The sequence below is a fragment of the Sipha flava genome, unplaced genomic scaffold (genome assembly GCF_003268045.1).
Source record: "Sipha flava isolate LNK unplaced genomic scaffold, YSA_version1 41_pilon_pilon, whole genome shotgun sequence".
NCBI classification, from domain to species: Eukaryota; Metazoa; Arthropoda; class Insecta; order Hemiptera; family Aphididae; genus Sipha; species Sipha flava.
In genome coordinates, this window is record NW_020273144.1 from 843,575 (window position 1) to 857,425 (window position 13,851).

Here is a 13,851-nt window from a genome sequence, read left to right on the forward strand (position 1 = left end):
AGGGGTTTTCGACGATCGGAGGAAATCCGTTTGCTGGAAGAAAGGTTACGTGTCTAATTTATATGCATAATGTATGAACAATGAAGTTCAAACCGCTAACGAGGTACGTTTACGCGCCCCTGCCGGCGTACTGCATAATAATAACATTGCCGGCGCCGTGAGCGATGATTTCATAAGCATCGACGGCGTTAGTTATTCCAATTTTCACCCGTCGACGAGCGCGCGCGATCCGATAACGGTAACGATTTTTATCCCCCTCCCCCCTCCAAGCAAACCTAGTTGCACGGTTGTACTAAAAAATAAAAAATAAATAAAAATAATTTGAAAAAATCTAACTGATGATCGGAGGTGGCTAGCGGGAGAAAGTCGCGATAGGCGCGCACGTTTATGAAACGTAGTCTATTGTATTCGAATGTTGCGCAACAGTCAATTACCGTATGAAATACGTACACCGTACATGTGTAATGCACAGTCAATAGCGTACAAATGCGAGGAAGGTCGAAAAACGACGAGAAATTAGTACGTGACACGTAATCGTAACAGGTAGATAAAAAGACTGTTTCGATACAACCGTGCCCCGTACTGCGCGTCCGAGTGGAAAAAGCGTCGAGTGTCCAACTTGCTTTTCCATCTCGTGTCGATTCTCAGCTGTCACAAACCGAACGTCGGTTGAGCTCGACGCCAACACTAAATCAAAGTCAAACAAAGACTTTCGTTGACAAATCTTACTCCAGACACTGATAATGTATGCGGACGAACAGACGCTCAACGCCCGACACATGAGTCGAGACCGACTTGGTGCGGAGAAAAAAAAAACCGCTCTCCCCTACGGGTGTCCCGTATACGAGTATGCAGTCACGTTCAAGCGCATCCGTCCCATTCGTGCACTGATTTCATTATTATTTATCTTGACATGTTCGTTGAAATCAGATGTTAGGTACTTGTTCTTGGACGCGCGACGATACTTTCTGAACGGATAACTGAATCGCGTTCGGCTGCGTTCAGTGTTAACGTCACCGTTTGTCGTCGTCATTATTTTTTCGAAGACAATTTTCTCGGGGCTACCGCGTAAGATAAACGTCACCGAATCTGGAAAAGAAACACACCGGTCCAGGAGAACCGAGCACCGGCGGTTAGAGGATCAGAAATCGGTCGTGTCGAAGTGAACGCGCAGTTTCCGGCATCAGGGTCGCCCAAAGTTCGGTGGCGAGCGGCGGCGCACCGACGAGTGTGCCCCGCGATTACCGGGACCGGGTGACGGCAACACAACGGGCAGTGCGGGGCCAACGCCGCGCGCGACGAACAATAATCGATACGTTGGCGCGCGCACGCACACGATTCCGTCGTCCGGATCTGTTATCAGTGGGCCGCGAGACGGTACACGCGTCCCGTGATAACGGCCGCTCGGCCAACGCGCCGAGGTGAACGTGTTCCGTGCGGGGGGAAAACGCCGCCGCCGATCGGCCGTCCGTTTTCCACCGGTCGCGTACCGACCACTCACTCGCCGACCGCCATGGATCCGCCGTCCGACGACCAGCCGCTGTTCGACCCGAGCTCGTTGGCCGCGGCCCGGCAACGATCGACGATAGACTTCGACGACGGCGACGGTAAATACCACCTGAGGCCACTTCGTTCCACCGACTTCGCCCGAGGTACGTAAACGCGCGCCGCTACTATTTCGCTCGTTTTTTTTTTTTTTTTTATTACACCCGCGGACGGTGTGTGTGTGTGTGTGTGCGCGCAGGACACCTGGACCTGTTGTCCCAGCTCACCGTCACAGGCGACGTCGACCGAAAAACCTATGCGGGTGAGTGTTGTTCGGGATCGTTTCGACGTACGTACACCTAGGCCACGGGCTTCATCGAGCACCGTCTCGTGTTTCAGACACGTTCGCCGCGATGAAAGCCAACGCCGGCACCTACTACATCATCGTCGTCGAGGACACGCACCGCGATCGAATCGTCGCGTCCGGCTCGTTGGTTTTGGAAAAGAAATTCATACACTCCTGCGGTCAAGTTAGACATTGTCCTAACATAATAATTTTCTTCCTCCGTCTCGCTAATATCGGTTAATTTTTTTTTTTTTTTGTTATTTATTTTTGTATTTCTCGACATTGCAGCGAGGTAGAATCGAAGATATCGTTGTCGACTCCGACTGCAGAGGAAAACGTTTTGGTAAAATGTGAGTTTGGCAATCGCGGTGTTTATTTTCACAACAATACCATATCGTGTTCCTTAAAATTACTGATGTAAATCAAATCTATAACAATACACCCATATTCTTTTATCATTTACAGTGTTGTTCAACATCTGATCGCTCTGGCATGCATCCTGAAATGTTACAAGATTTCACTGGAATGTAAAGACAGCAATGTGAATTGGTATAGTTCAATGGGGTTTGTAAGCGAACATGGAAATTCAAACTATATGCAAATAAGGTTTGAAGAGTCTGTGAATTGATATTTGATTGCAATAAAAATTGTTTTTCATTAATTTTATTATTTTCATTTACAACATTATATCTCTCACTTTTTCTAAAAATGAAAATATATCTTACATTATCAACTCGCTAGTTTCTATGAAAAGCAAAAAAAAAATGTTATTACAACACGTCAAGTATATTATGCTTTAATATTTTTATTTCACGTCACCATTTGTTAATTTTTAACATGTCATGTCTATACGAGCAGTTTTTTCTCAACCTAGTCATGTAATTCAAACTACCAATTTCTTCTTATTTCTAAATAATTATAAGAAAACAAAAATTTCAAATAAAAATATATATACATATATATTATCAATCATCCTTTTATGATTTTGCATTATTGCAAGAAAAAAGTAAAAAAAAAAAATCCAATATTTCAATAAAAATGATTTAATTCAACCACAATAAACAATTAGTTTATTAGACAACTGACATATTAAATTCATGCTATTATGCATGCATAGAATATTTCATTACAATTATAGTATTACAAAAAATATTAAATAAATTGAGTACCCCCCACGTATATAAAACAATTAATTTAGAAGGTATAAAGTCATTAACCATATTTAGTAAAAAAAAATATATATATAATTGCAATAATATTGTAAAATAAAACGCAATATTTTTCATACTTAGTGTTTTAACAATTCTTAAAACTATACAAATGATGTTCATAAATACATAAATAACCTTTAAGTCTAGATACTTGTAACTAATTAGACTCATAATTAATACAAGTTATTCACATTTAGACATTAGTGTTTGTAGTGGTTATTGGTACCTAGGAATATCAGTAGTTGAAGCAATAGCAGCAGGTGACTTATTTGAATACCCTGTGACTGAACTCGTCGGAACAGAATACGAGGCCTACAAATAAAAACAATTACAGTTATTACAATTCTTTTAAGACAAATACTTGTATAAGTTTACATGTTGTTGAGACGATTGAATAATTGATGGTGATAATTGAGATGCTGAAGATGGAACTGTGGGGTGTCGCATAGGATAACCAATGTTGTGCGTTTTTTGGCTCTGTTTTATCAAAAATAATAATTGTCAAAAATATATATTTCAATTTAACTGTGTGTTAAAAAAAAAAATTAAATACCATCTGATGAGGTTGTGATGGAACTGTCGTGGTATTCGATGGGTGAACATTTCTATTACCTGGCTGTTGGTAAAAATTTGATACTGGAGACACTAATTTATCATCTGAATAAACACCATGAGGTGGCTTAGGGTGATCTAATAGAAAATAACAATCATATTTAAATTTTTTTTTTTTCAAAATATTTGTTTTAAATTATACATACATGTATGATTACTAGTTTGATTTCGAATGCCTGGACTCATATACATAGGTGGATGGGATAGTGTACGATGATGCAGATTATGTTGTTGATGGGAAGTAACAGGCTTCGTTAGTTGTCCATGTTCACTGGCCACACTTACCACTAAATTGCCACTATTAGTAGATTCTGTTCGTGACAAAGGCGGTGGTGGAGGCCCGGAATAACTATATACTGTATTAACTGTAGATAATGATGTAGATGATGATGACATGCCATTATTAACGCAATAATTAACTGCAGTTGTAGAACTAGGTTGGTAAAATGATCCATAATTACTAACGTTTGATTGTGTATTTTCTAAAATAAAAGATTGGATATTATAAATTTTTTAATTTTAGAGTAAATTATTAAAATTTTACAATAAAATAAAATTTAAAAATGGTAAATGTCCAATTGCGATCAAATACATAAATATTAACATATAATTAAATTTTAAAATATTTATTCATACAGTTGAATCACAATTTAAATTAATGTGATCCAACTGTATTGGTTTCCTTACTGTTAGTATTGTTGCTATTATTATTAATCCAAATATTTCTATTGAATGCTTGGGAGTTATCTTCCCTTCGTCTATTGGAGTTATCAACTAAAAAATAAAAATTATCCTTTTACTGAAAATAATAATAAAAAAAATAAAGAATATAATATAAATATTTAAAGATCTAAATAACTTACTAGGGTAATTACTATTGGTTCCAGTAGATAATGACTGGCTTAAATTATTAATTACAGGAGTTGAGTTTGCAGAATTTAAATTATTAGAACTACTATTGCCACTATTCATAGATTTATATGCAGGATAGGGTACAACAATTTGCTGTTGTTGATAGTTTTGCTGTTGAATGGATTGAGGTTGAGGTGATGGAGTTCTACCCGTTTTGTTACTGGTTCCTATATTCTATGAATATATAATATATATTTATTAAAGTATTCTATTTGAAATAATGTTTACAACTGTTAAATACTCTTAGTAAATGATTCAAGTAAAATTTAAAATAAATATTTAATCTTTCATATTTCTGTTTGACAGACATTTTGATAGTAGTTAACACCAATGAATTGATAAGGTAATTTTAAATAAAATTTGTTTATCAATTCATAAATGTTTACTAATATCAAAGGGTCTATCAAACAGTAAGATGAAATATTAAAGATAAAAAAGAAAATTAGGAAGTATAGTTTACTATCAGAGGATACAATGATTAAATTGTATGTCACATTAGATTATGTTACGGATCATAATGTAGAATTAAATAATATATGACAATATTTGTTTGATTTACCGGCACTAATAAATGAGTGGAACTACTGCTATACAATGAAGGAAATTTTGTATAAGTCACTGTGCTAGATAAAGAAGCTGATGACATAGTAGAACGAGTCACATGGTTCTGATTGTTTGCAGCAACATCATTTATTGTAGATGGAGAACAAACCAATAATGTTTGGTGACTACTTCCAGTGTTACTGGTATTGGAATTATGCATTATCAAAGACTGCTGTGGCAATGGACTTAATCCACTGCCTGCAGCAGGAGATCCTGTGCCAGGCTGTGAATTAATTGTACATTGTGGTCTAAATATATGTTGTTGATGTAAAGTGTTTGATCGATGATTTGTGACTACAGCATTATTGATATTATTAGGTACTACTAGTTTATTGTTAACAGGTTCACTAAAAATTTAAAAATTCATAGGTATTAAAATATGTTATTAATATTCAATTTACATAAATTTTGTTTTAATAATTAATTAATACCCATTTGGTTCAATTTTAGTCACTACTAAAGAAGTAGCTCCAGAATCATCATTGGTGTGGGTTTGATTCAAGAGTGCACGTTTTTCTTCTTCTAATTCATCTCGCTTATCTCGTAGTTGAGATAAACGACCATTTATCTGTGCTAATGACAGTTTATTTTCTTGCATTTTCTGATATTCAACACATTTTTTTTTTCTAAGCACCTCAGCATCTGCTTCAGCTATTTAATAAAACAAATAATGAGCTACTTAATACTAACCAAGGAAAACAATTCAATTATATCTATATAATAATATTATACATCAATATTATTATAATTAATAATTAATTATTTGTTAATAATTATTTAACATCGCATAAAGCAACCGATTTTTTGTAGTTTATTTTTATTTATTAATTACATTTAGTTATTTTGTTGATACATTATAATAGTTGTTATATTATGTTATCTGTAATAATTAATACAAATCATATAATAAAAAAATTTATGAAAACTTAAGTCTGCCAGTCTGGCCGTTCTATCTGGCCGATTTCATTATTATTTTTTTTTTTTTAATGAAAGGTATTAAGACACAGATATGTCATCAATCATTGAAATTTACTCAACTCCCACTAACGCAATTCTTCCCTGTACATTTCTTATGGGATACATTCACTCAAGCAATTTGGATTCTCAGAGCTCCTCTTCTAATGAATAGATCTTGATCGTTCCACTCTCAGAACAATCAGTGGATCAAGCTCTTTCTTTTGAGTTATTAACTGCTTAAATTTTTTGAGTTTGAGGAAAGTTATGTGAGCACAATCAACTTTACTTTCAATTTTTTTCAAAATACTGCATTCTCATTGGCTCTTACCAATTAGTTTTAATAAACACTTTCTGTCATTTCGATATGTCTTTGATTTTTCGATATTATATTCATTTATTGATTTGTTAAAATGTCTTTATGTATTGATTCGCAATTGCACCTATACTTTTTATTATATAAATAAATTATCTATTGCGTATTTTAGCAACAGGTATACTAGTATAATATTATTAATTTTGATAATTCAATTTAACATTCAATTTGTATTTATTTCATACATATGTGTTCATATATTTTATTAAATATGAATTTATTTCTTATTGAAGTTTTAAAAATGTGAAATAGTGTAAATAATTTAAGAGTTAATCAATTTTATTTAACAACATTAAATAAATTAAATTCGCAATATTAGTTTTTTTTTTTTTTTTATAAAATTAAAAATACTATAGATGTAGATGACCTATCACAAATAAATGTATATGTATTTACATTTTTTTTCTGCACTTAATTATTAGTTAATAGTGTTGCACGATATATTTTCAACTATCAATATCCTATTGACAAAAAAATCTATATCCCTCTGGATATAATTTATAAAACTAATATTAAATATTATTGCATTCATTGTTATATTATAGAAAATAAAAATTGTAACAACTTGATATCAATACACTTTTGATAAATTAGTTACATTGATATTGGTATAATAGGTTTGATATCAATATTGATATTGAAATACGATATCATTGTGCATCATTATGAGTAATTAAAATATTTTGAATAATAAATTAACGAAAAAAACAACTAGAGTATTTAATAATGATATGTTTTATAAAGAATTTAATTTACACCCATTTTTATTAAATTAATTGAAATAAATTTGTGAATTCATTCTGTGAGATTAATATAATCTTTTTTAGTTTAAGTATTTAATATAGACAAGTAACAAATTATAATAATAATCCAAAATAGTAAAATTATATATGTATGTATAATAACTTTCTAAAATAAGATTATATAATTTTATTGAGTAGTTAAGTTATCAATGTAGGATAAATCCACACACATCATAGATATAACTATTCAGTATTTATTATATATTTGATAAATGTTAAATATCCATTGGTTGAACATTTTTAAATGTATGTTTTGAATGATAATAAAGTTTAAAATCTAAGTTTTTTAGAAATCAAATATATATTCAATGCTATATAAAGTTATTATTTTAAATATTTAAATTTCTATCATACATAAATATTGTTTAAATTGTTATGATTGAAAGAAAATGTAATCAAAATAATTCAAAATAATTGTACATTAAATGAATAATACTTATTGAATAGGGCTCAGATGTTTATGCACTTAAAATTACTATAATATGTACTTATGTACACTAAAAAATTTCCAAAATACAAATTTAAAATACTCATATGCACAATAGAAAACATAAAATATGCAAAGTAAAATTGAATTTATCTTTAGTATTAAAAATTAACAATTTATTATAATTTATAAGTATTTAATTTTTATATTTTTACTAATTTACATTATGAGCGTAACACTTGATCAAATTTGAATTTGAAAATATTTAGGATAAACACAATTAATACGGGTCTATAATTTATCATTTGCCTACCTGTTAATTTAAATTATTTTTAAAAAAATTTCGAATTAGTTCTGAAATATGTATTCACATTCTTAAAATCCCAAAAACATGTATTATTTGAGAAAATTAATCAAATTTGTGACCAGGTTCGCATTAAAGTGGATCAATAGAATAAACTATGTAATTTAATAAATATCCAAGCTTTATTTATTATTGATTACACTAATAAAATAAGTATATAAACTTTTAAATAATTTTATGGGTTAACTTAAGTAGTACAGTTTTAAAATAATGAAATACATTGTTCACTATCAGAAATATTATATCAAAATAACTCCTAATCGATTTTAATGATACAATAAACATTAAATATAATATAATAATCCCAAGTTTCTAGGAATTTAACAACCAACACTTATACTTTATCACCTCTACATAAACTAGTTTCCTACTGGTATAAGCATTATAAAATAGATGTTTGTTTTTAAAGTTAATATTATAAAATTAATAGGTTATTAAAATTATTTTAATAAAAATTAGACACAGGGAAATAAAACATAATTAGGTATAATCGATGCTACCAATATATTACAACTTTAATACTGCTTGAAAACCAAGTCATAGAATAAAAAGGAGAAAACAATTTAAATATTTAATTTTCAACATTTTTTTAGTTTGAAAAATAATCATGAAATTGTAAAAAAAAAATGTTTATGAAAAATATGTAAAATAATTCAGCATATCTTCATGTCAGTCAATTAATAATTAGACTAATTCAGTCTAGATTAAGATATATCAAATAGTGATTTCAACTAATTTAAATATTACATTAATGCTATAACTTTTTTTGTAAAATAGTTTAATTTAAAGGAAATATATTTCTAAGATAATATCAGTGATTATTATTATGACTTTCCAGAGACAAATGTCTTACATTTTTCAGCTATCTATATAATGTGTGTAAATGCCATTAATTGTTATATATTAGACTAGTTAGTTATATATATTAGTTAGCATATTAGCTTAGTTGATATTTTTATTGGAAAAGAAATACACATTTTTATTATCTCATACATTATTCATTAATAAAATAGTATCAGTATTTTACTTGATAATCATGCGAAGGTAAACAATATTTAGAGATAATATACTTTTATAATTTATGGTTGTATTTATTTTAGCTAAACATTAAATATGTCATACTAATTACTTGATAGTTGTATTTAAAAAAATTAAGTAAATATTTTACAATCAATTTCAAATATTTAAGTAGTAATTTACTATATTTTTTTCAAATACGTTTTGATTACTATAGTTTAATTTTTAAATCATTAATATCAATTAGGGCAATATTATGCGGTATACTTTTGCTTTTCAATTACACTATATTGTATTAAAGGATTGGTTTACAATGGTTAGCTAAAAATAATTTAGGAAATTTTTATACCCCATAATAAATAAAATTATATAGAGTGCTTTAAGTAATTGCTAAACAAAAAAGTATATTTATATCTGTTTAGCAAGACATTTGATCATTAAAATTACTTTGAGGGAACGAAAATTAATATTTGAGTGATTTGCTGAGACTTCAGCTTTATTGTTTAAATCGTGTCAACAAAATAACTTGACATAGCAATGATAAAATAGCTAGCCCTACCTTGTTTGTTTTTCTTGCGGCGGGATAAGATATGCGTCCGCAACGACTTCCATATATTTGTGTCATGAATCTTGTCGTCTTGTTTGTTGGACATGGTGCCAGCGACTTCTTCTTCGATCAACATGATTGAGTTGTTGATATATGTCATGCTCTACAAGACCAACAGGGTATCATTTTCACCGTCATACGTGCGCCTACGGCGGTGCGATTAAGATGAAACGGAAAGATCGAAAAACCCACTTACACGTAACCACCGTCGGAGACGTACAAAGTGTTCCGTCCACGTCGGAAACGGCCGACCGACACGGACCGTCGGCGACGACGGAGACGGCCCCCGCGGGTTCTAGCGAGACACGTCCGTTCGCGGCGGCGGCCGAGCGGTGCGCATTTCGACGACCATACGCGAGCGAGGGCGTACGGGACGCGACGTCAAAACAGGGTCGAGAGCCCAAACGGCGGCGGAGATAAAGGGACAGCGGTGTAAAGAGTGGGACGCGGCGGAAACGGTTCAGCGAAACGGTGCAGCGAAACGCACTGGCGCACTCATATTATTAACACGGTACGAGGTACGTGTGTACATGGCACACGCACGCGCGCGCACACGGGGCACAATATCAGTACGCGACAGATGTGATTAAATTACACGCGAAACGTTTGCAATTGTTGCGGACGGACGGTGTGATACAAGAAGTAATTAGGCACGTCGGTCGGGTTCGTTGTTTCCAGTGGTGGTCGACCGAGAACCATGGAAGAAGCGAACGCGCACAACACGACTTCGGACGATAATGGTTTATTACGAAACGTAAACAGTGTTTCGGGTAAACACTGAGATTCGATCGGAATCGTTCGTTCTCTCTCTCACTCCCTCCGTCCGTCCGCCGCTCCCTCGCACACTCACTCGTTCTCTCTCACTCTCACTCCGTCACCGTTTCCCGTCCACCGCCGTGCACGGGTTGCGGACGACGAGAGTTTCACCGACCGCGGTGGGCTGATCGCGGCGAGGTAACGTGACCGAGTGCCGCGTTGGACGGGGCAAGTACCGTAATCCGCGACGCAGTTCGTTGTTGCGCCCGACCACGGCCACGGGGAAACGGGGGTAGCGGTGGGAGCGGTGACGCGACCGGACGACCGTGCGAGAGAGACAGGAAATCGGCATGTACGTATTATTTGTGTGCGCGCGCGCTCGCTCCGCCGTGTGATAAAAAGCGCGCTCTTACAGTGCGGCCACCAGAGGCCACTCTAGCCGCCCACGACTCGCGCCCGTCATGTGCCCGACGGTTGTTATCGCGGATTCGCGGCGAGTCGTCTAACAAGTTGTTGTTGACGATACGTTGACCGCGTCCGCCCGTCCCCGTCGACCGTTTGCAAGTCAAGAGTCTAGACGGGTGGCGCGGCGGTGAGGGACCGAAGGAAAACGCGTTGGGAGAACAGAGAGACGGGCGGACGTTCGTTTGACGCGTTGCACACGGCGGAATCTGCACGAAACGTCCGGTGCGAGTAAAAAAAAAATATAATAATAAAACTATTGTCGTCGCGAAATCGCACGAGATGTTCGGTGCGGGGGCGTTCATCACCGCGCCCCGCGTTTTTGTTTTACGAGACGACTAATGTCTAGGGTACCTGTTGCATTCGCGTATTCTTTAATAACGACTGGAGAAGAAATAATTATTCCGAGTGAAATATATATAAAAAAAAGAAAAGACGGATTGTAATACAAACATTTTTGATTAGATATTTTCGCATAGATAATCGGTTATAGGCAAAACGCGCGTTGAACAGATTTTTGCAGTGGTTGTTTAGAGCACATTTTCTCATTCTTACGTCTTACGTGAAGTGAATTTACTCTATAACGGTAGGGTGACCAGACTTCCTGACGGGATTGTCCTTTTTTTGATCATCGCGTTCCATTGTCCCCACAAACTTCAAATGAGACGCTTTTTCTCCCGTTTTAATCCCGTTATTTCCATATTATTTATTATATCATGTATTATATTGTCAAAACCCTTAGATCGATAATAATTACCAAACAACACTTTAAAAACTTAACTTGTTCACAATTTTATGAATTTCTTTTGAAACAACCGAAATTGTTAAATTCAATAAGTTTAATTAGTAATAATAAAGTAAAATTTAACTTTAATAAATCTAAAACTAATTAATATGTTTTTACATATTTATAAGCTGCGTTTTTGTAATAAAGTATTTTAAATACACATTCAAAAGAGTAAATACATTTTTTGAATTAATATTAACTATTTTTTTTTTTTTGTATATATTTGTTGAAAAAATATGTATATTTAATACATTTTATGGCATATAATTACATAATTTGACATTTTATAATGCATATTCTTATGAAATGTTAAACATTAACAACCGAGATCTAGTGATGAATGACTGATAACTAATACAAAATGTTAAATAAATTAATGAACATTTAAATAAATAAACAAATAGTATATTTATAGAAGTAAATAAATGCTTAGCCTGGAGTAGTATATTTGTAAAATATGACAAATTTCAATACAAGTCGTTAAAATCGCTGTTTTCTGCAATGCGACCAATTCACAATGATTCAGAAGAGATTTACAAATACCTCCGTTTCATACGTAGAAAAAAATGTATCAACATTTATCGATACACTCAAATCGAAGATTTGTGTAAAAAAAAATAGATTTATGACATCAAAATAAAATATACAGTAGATATAAGTTAGATACTTGTTTGTATTACATTATTACCAATACATACGAGTATTTTCCGCCTAACACAAGCAGTAGAATGAAGTGTAAAACTTGAATATTGAGTAAGATAAACGTTAAAATGTCAAGCTCCTATAGATATGATCAAATATTCGCCTATACGTATAGTTATATTTATTTAGGAAATCAATACTACACATATAATGAGAAAATATAATGTATTATTATGATCGAAGCAATAAGCTACACATTTTTTTTTTTTTAATATAACAGTATAACACTATTTTTTTTAAATCAAGCAAACGATATTCTTTATTCATAATCTGAATAATGCTAATAAAAAACATAAATTAAAGTCGCCAATGTACCACTTACCGTCTTTTTGATACGTTTTGTTTGCCAATTTACAATTGACGAAACGTTTCCTTTGTGTTTTTTTGTCCTAGACAATCTTGTTATTTTACCCTTCATTCTGACAGGAAATAAAGAAAATCGTGCGCCCAATTCTAATAATGGTAATACGAAATACTTTATCACCGGTTGGATTGTCGTCCGTGAATGAAATACGTTTCCAAACGAAGGAAAACATTTCAAAAACTATATAACACCCAAGACACTATAAATGTACAAATAATAGCATTTTGCCATACACGATATATCACTATATCTTATAGTTTTATCGCAGATTATATTTAGATTTCATAATTGATCTTTCGCGGAACCACGAATTCGTTGAATGAGTCCGCGACATGCGATAAGCGTAGCTTCCGCACGCGCACGTACAAGACACCTTTTCCGCGTCCGCGCGCATACAGAACATGTTTTATTCGACGAAAAGTATGTACCCTTTGTCAATTCTACCGTCCGATCTAATTATGTGACAATATTTCTGAAAACTGATCTGAATTTGTTATTTATTTTTGAGATCGATCAGTCCCACATTAAGAGATTTCTTATTCAAATCTGAATAATCAACATTTATAGATTTGAAAATTTGAAAATATTCAAATCAAATTTATAATAATTAGGGAGTGAAATTAAGAAATGTCTGATCGATCGCTCTGAAGCAGAAATGAAGCCAAATTCAAATCAGTTTTCAACATTTTTTATCACATGACCAGATCGATTGTTATAGTTGACAAAAGATTGGTATGTTTTAGTTAAAATAACCGAGGGGTTTGCAATCCCTTGTATAAAGAAATATGAGGGTTACAAATATATCTTATCTAGAGACCAATTAAGTCTCGAAGGGTTACCTGAAATATTAAATTAAATTAAATGACTTAGTATATTTTAAATATGCATCGATAACTTTAATGAACGTGGAACGTTAGTTCTCAATTTATAAAAATATGCTGACCAACGATTGCCGTATGTTTAAATTTGATAAAATCAGAAAATGTCTATTTGTACAGTCCAACTTTGCAGGTAGTAATCAAGCAATTATTTTTACATTTTTTATAATATAAACATATGATGT

The 13,851-nt window shown here is 33.0% G+C and overlaps 2 protein-coding genes across 3 annotated transcripts; one reads left to right on the forward strand and one right to left on the reverse strand.

Moving 5' to 3' along the window:
- Positions 1 to 1,371: 1,371 nt before the first annotated feature.
- LOC112688964 (probable glucosamine 6-phosphate N-acetyltransferase) lies at positions 1,372 to 2,492 on the forward strand. Its single transcript, XM_025562416.1, has 5 exons — positions 1,372 to 1,652; positions 1,745 to 1,807; positions 1,885 to 2,015; positions 2,120 to 2,181; positions 2,297 to 2,492. The coding sequence occupies exons 1-5, from the start codon at positions 1,514 to 1,516 to the stop codon at positions 2,457 to 2,459; spliced, it is 558 nt and encodes a 185-aa protein (XP_025418201.1). The 5' UTR covers positions 1,372 to 1,513; the 3' UTR covers positions 2,460 to 2,492.
- A 366-nt stretch (positions 2,493 to 2,858) lies between these two features.
- Positions 2,859 to 12,857, reverse strand: LOC112688963 (GATA zinc finger domain-containing protein 7-like). Of its 2 annotated transcripts, none has more exons than XM_025562414.1 (10): positions 12,747 to 12,857; positions 9,670 to 9,820; positions 5,601 to 5,820; positions 5,126 to 5,516; positions 4,518 to 4,740; positions 4,342 to 4,428; positions 3,801 to 4,136; positions 3,596 to 3,732; positions 3,418 to 3,519; positions 2,859 to 3,354 (listed from the first exon to the last, which is right to left on the reverse strand). In XM_025562414.1, exons 1-10 carry the CDS (start codon positions 12,840 to 12,842, stop codon positions 3,259 to 3,261), a joined length of 1,839 nt encoding a protein of 612 aa, XP_025418199.1. In that variant the 5' UTR covers positions 12,843 to 12,857; the 3' UTR covers positions 2,859 to 3,258. The 2 variants fall into 2 exon arrangements, with proteins under 2 accessions (XP_025418199.1, XP_025418200.1); XM_025562415.1 differs by lacking the exon at positions 12,747 to 12,857 and adding an exon at positions 9,914 to 10,789 and having other exon boundaries at positions 3,259 to 3,354.
- Between the last annotated feature and the right edge of the window lie 994 nt (positions 12,858 to 13,851).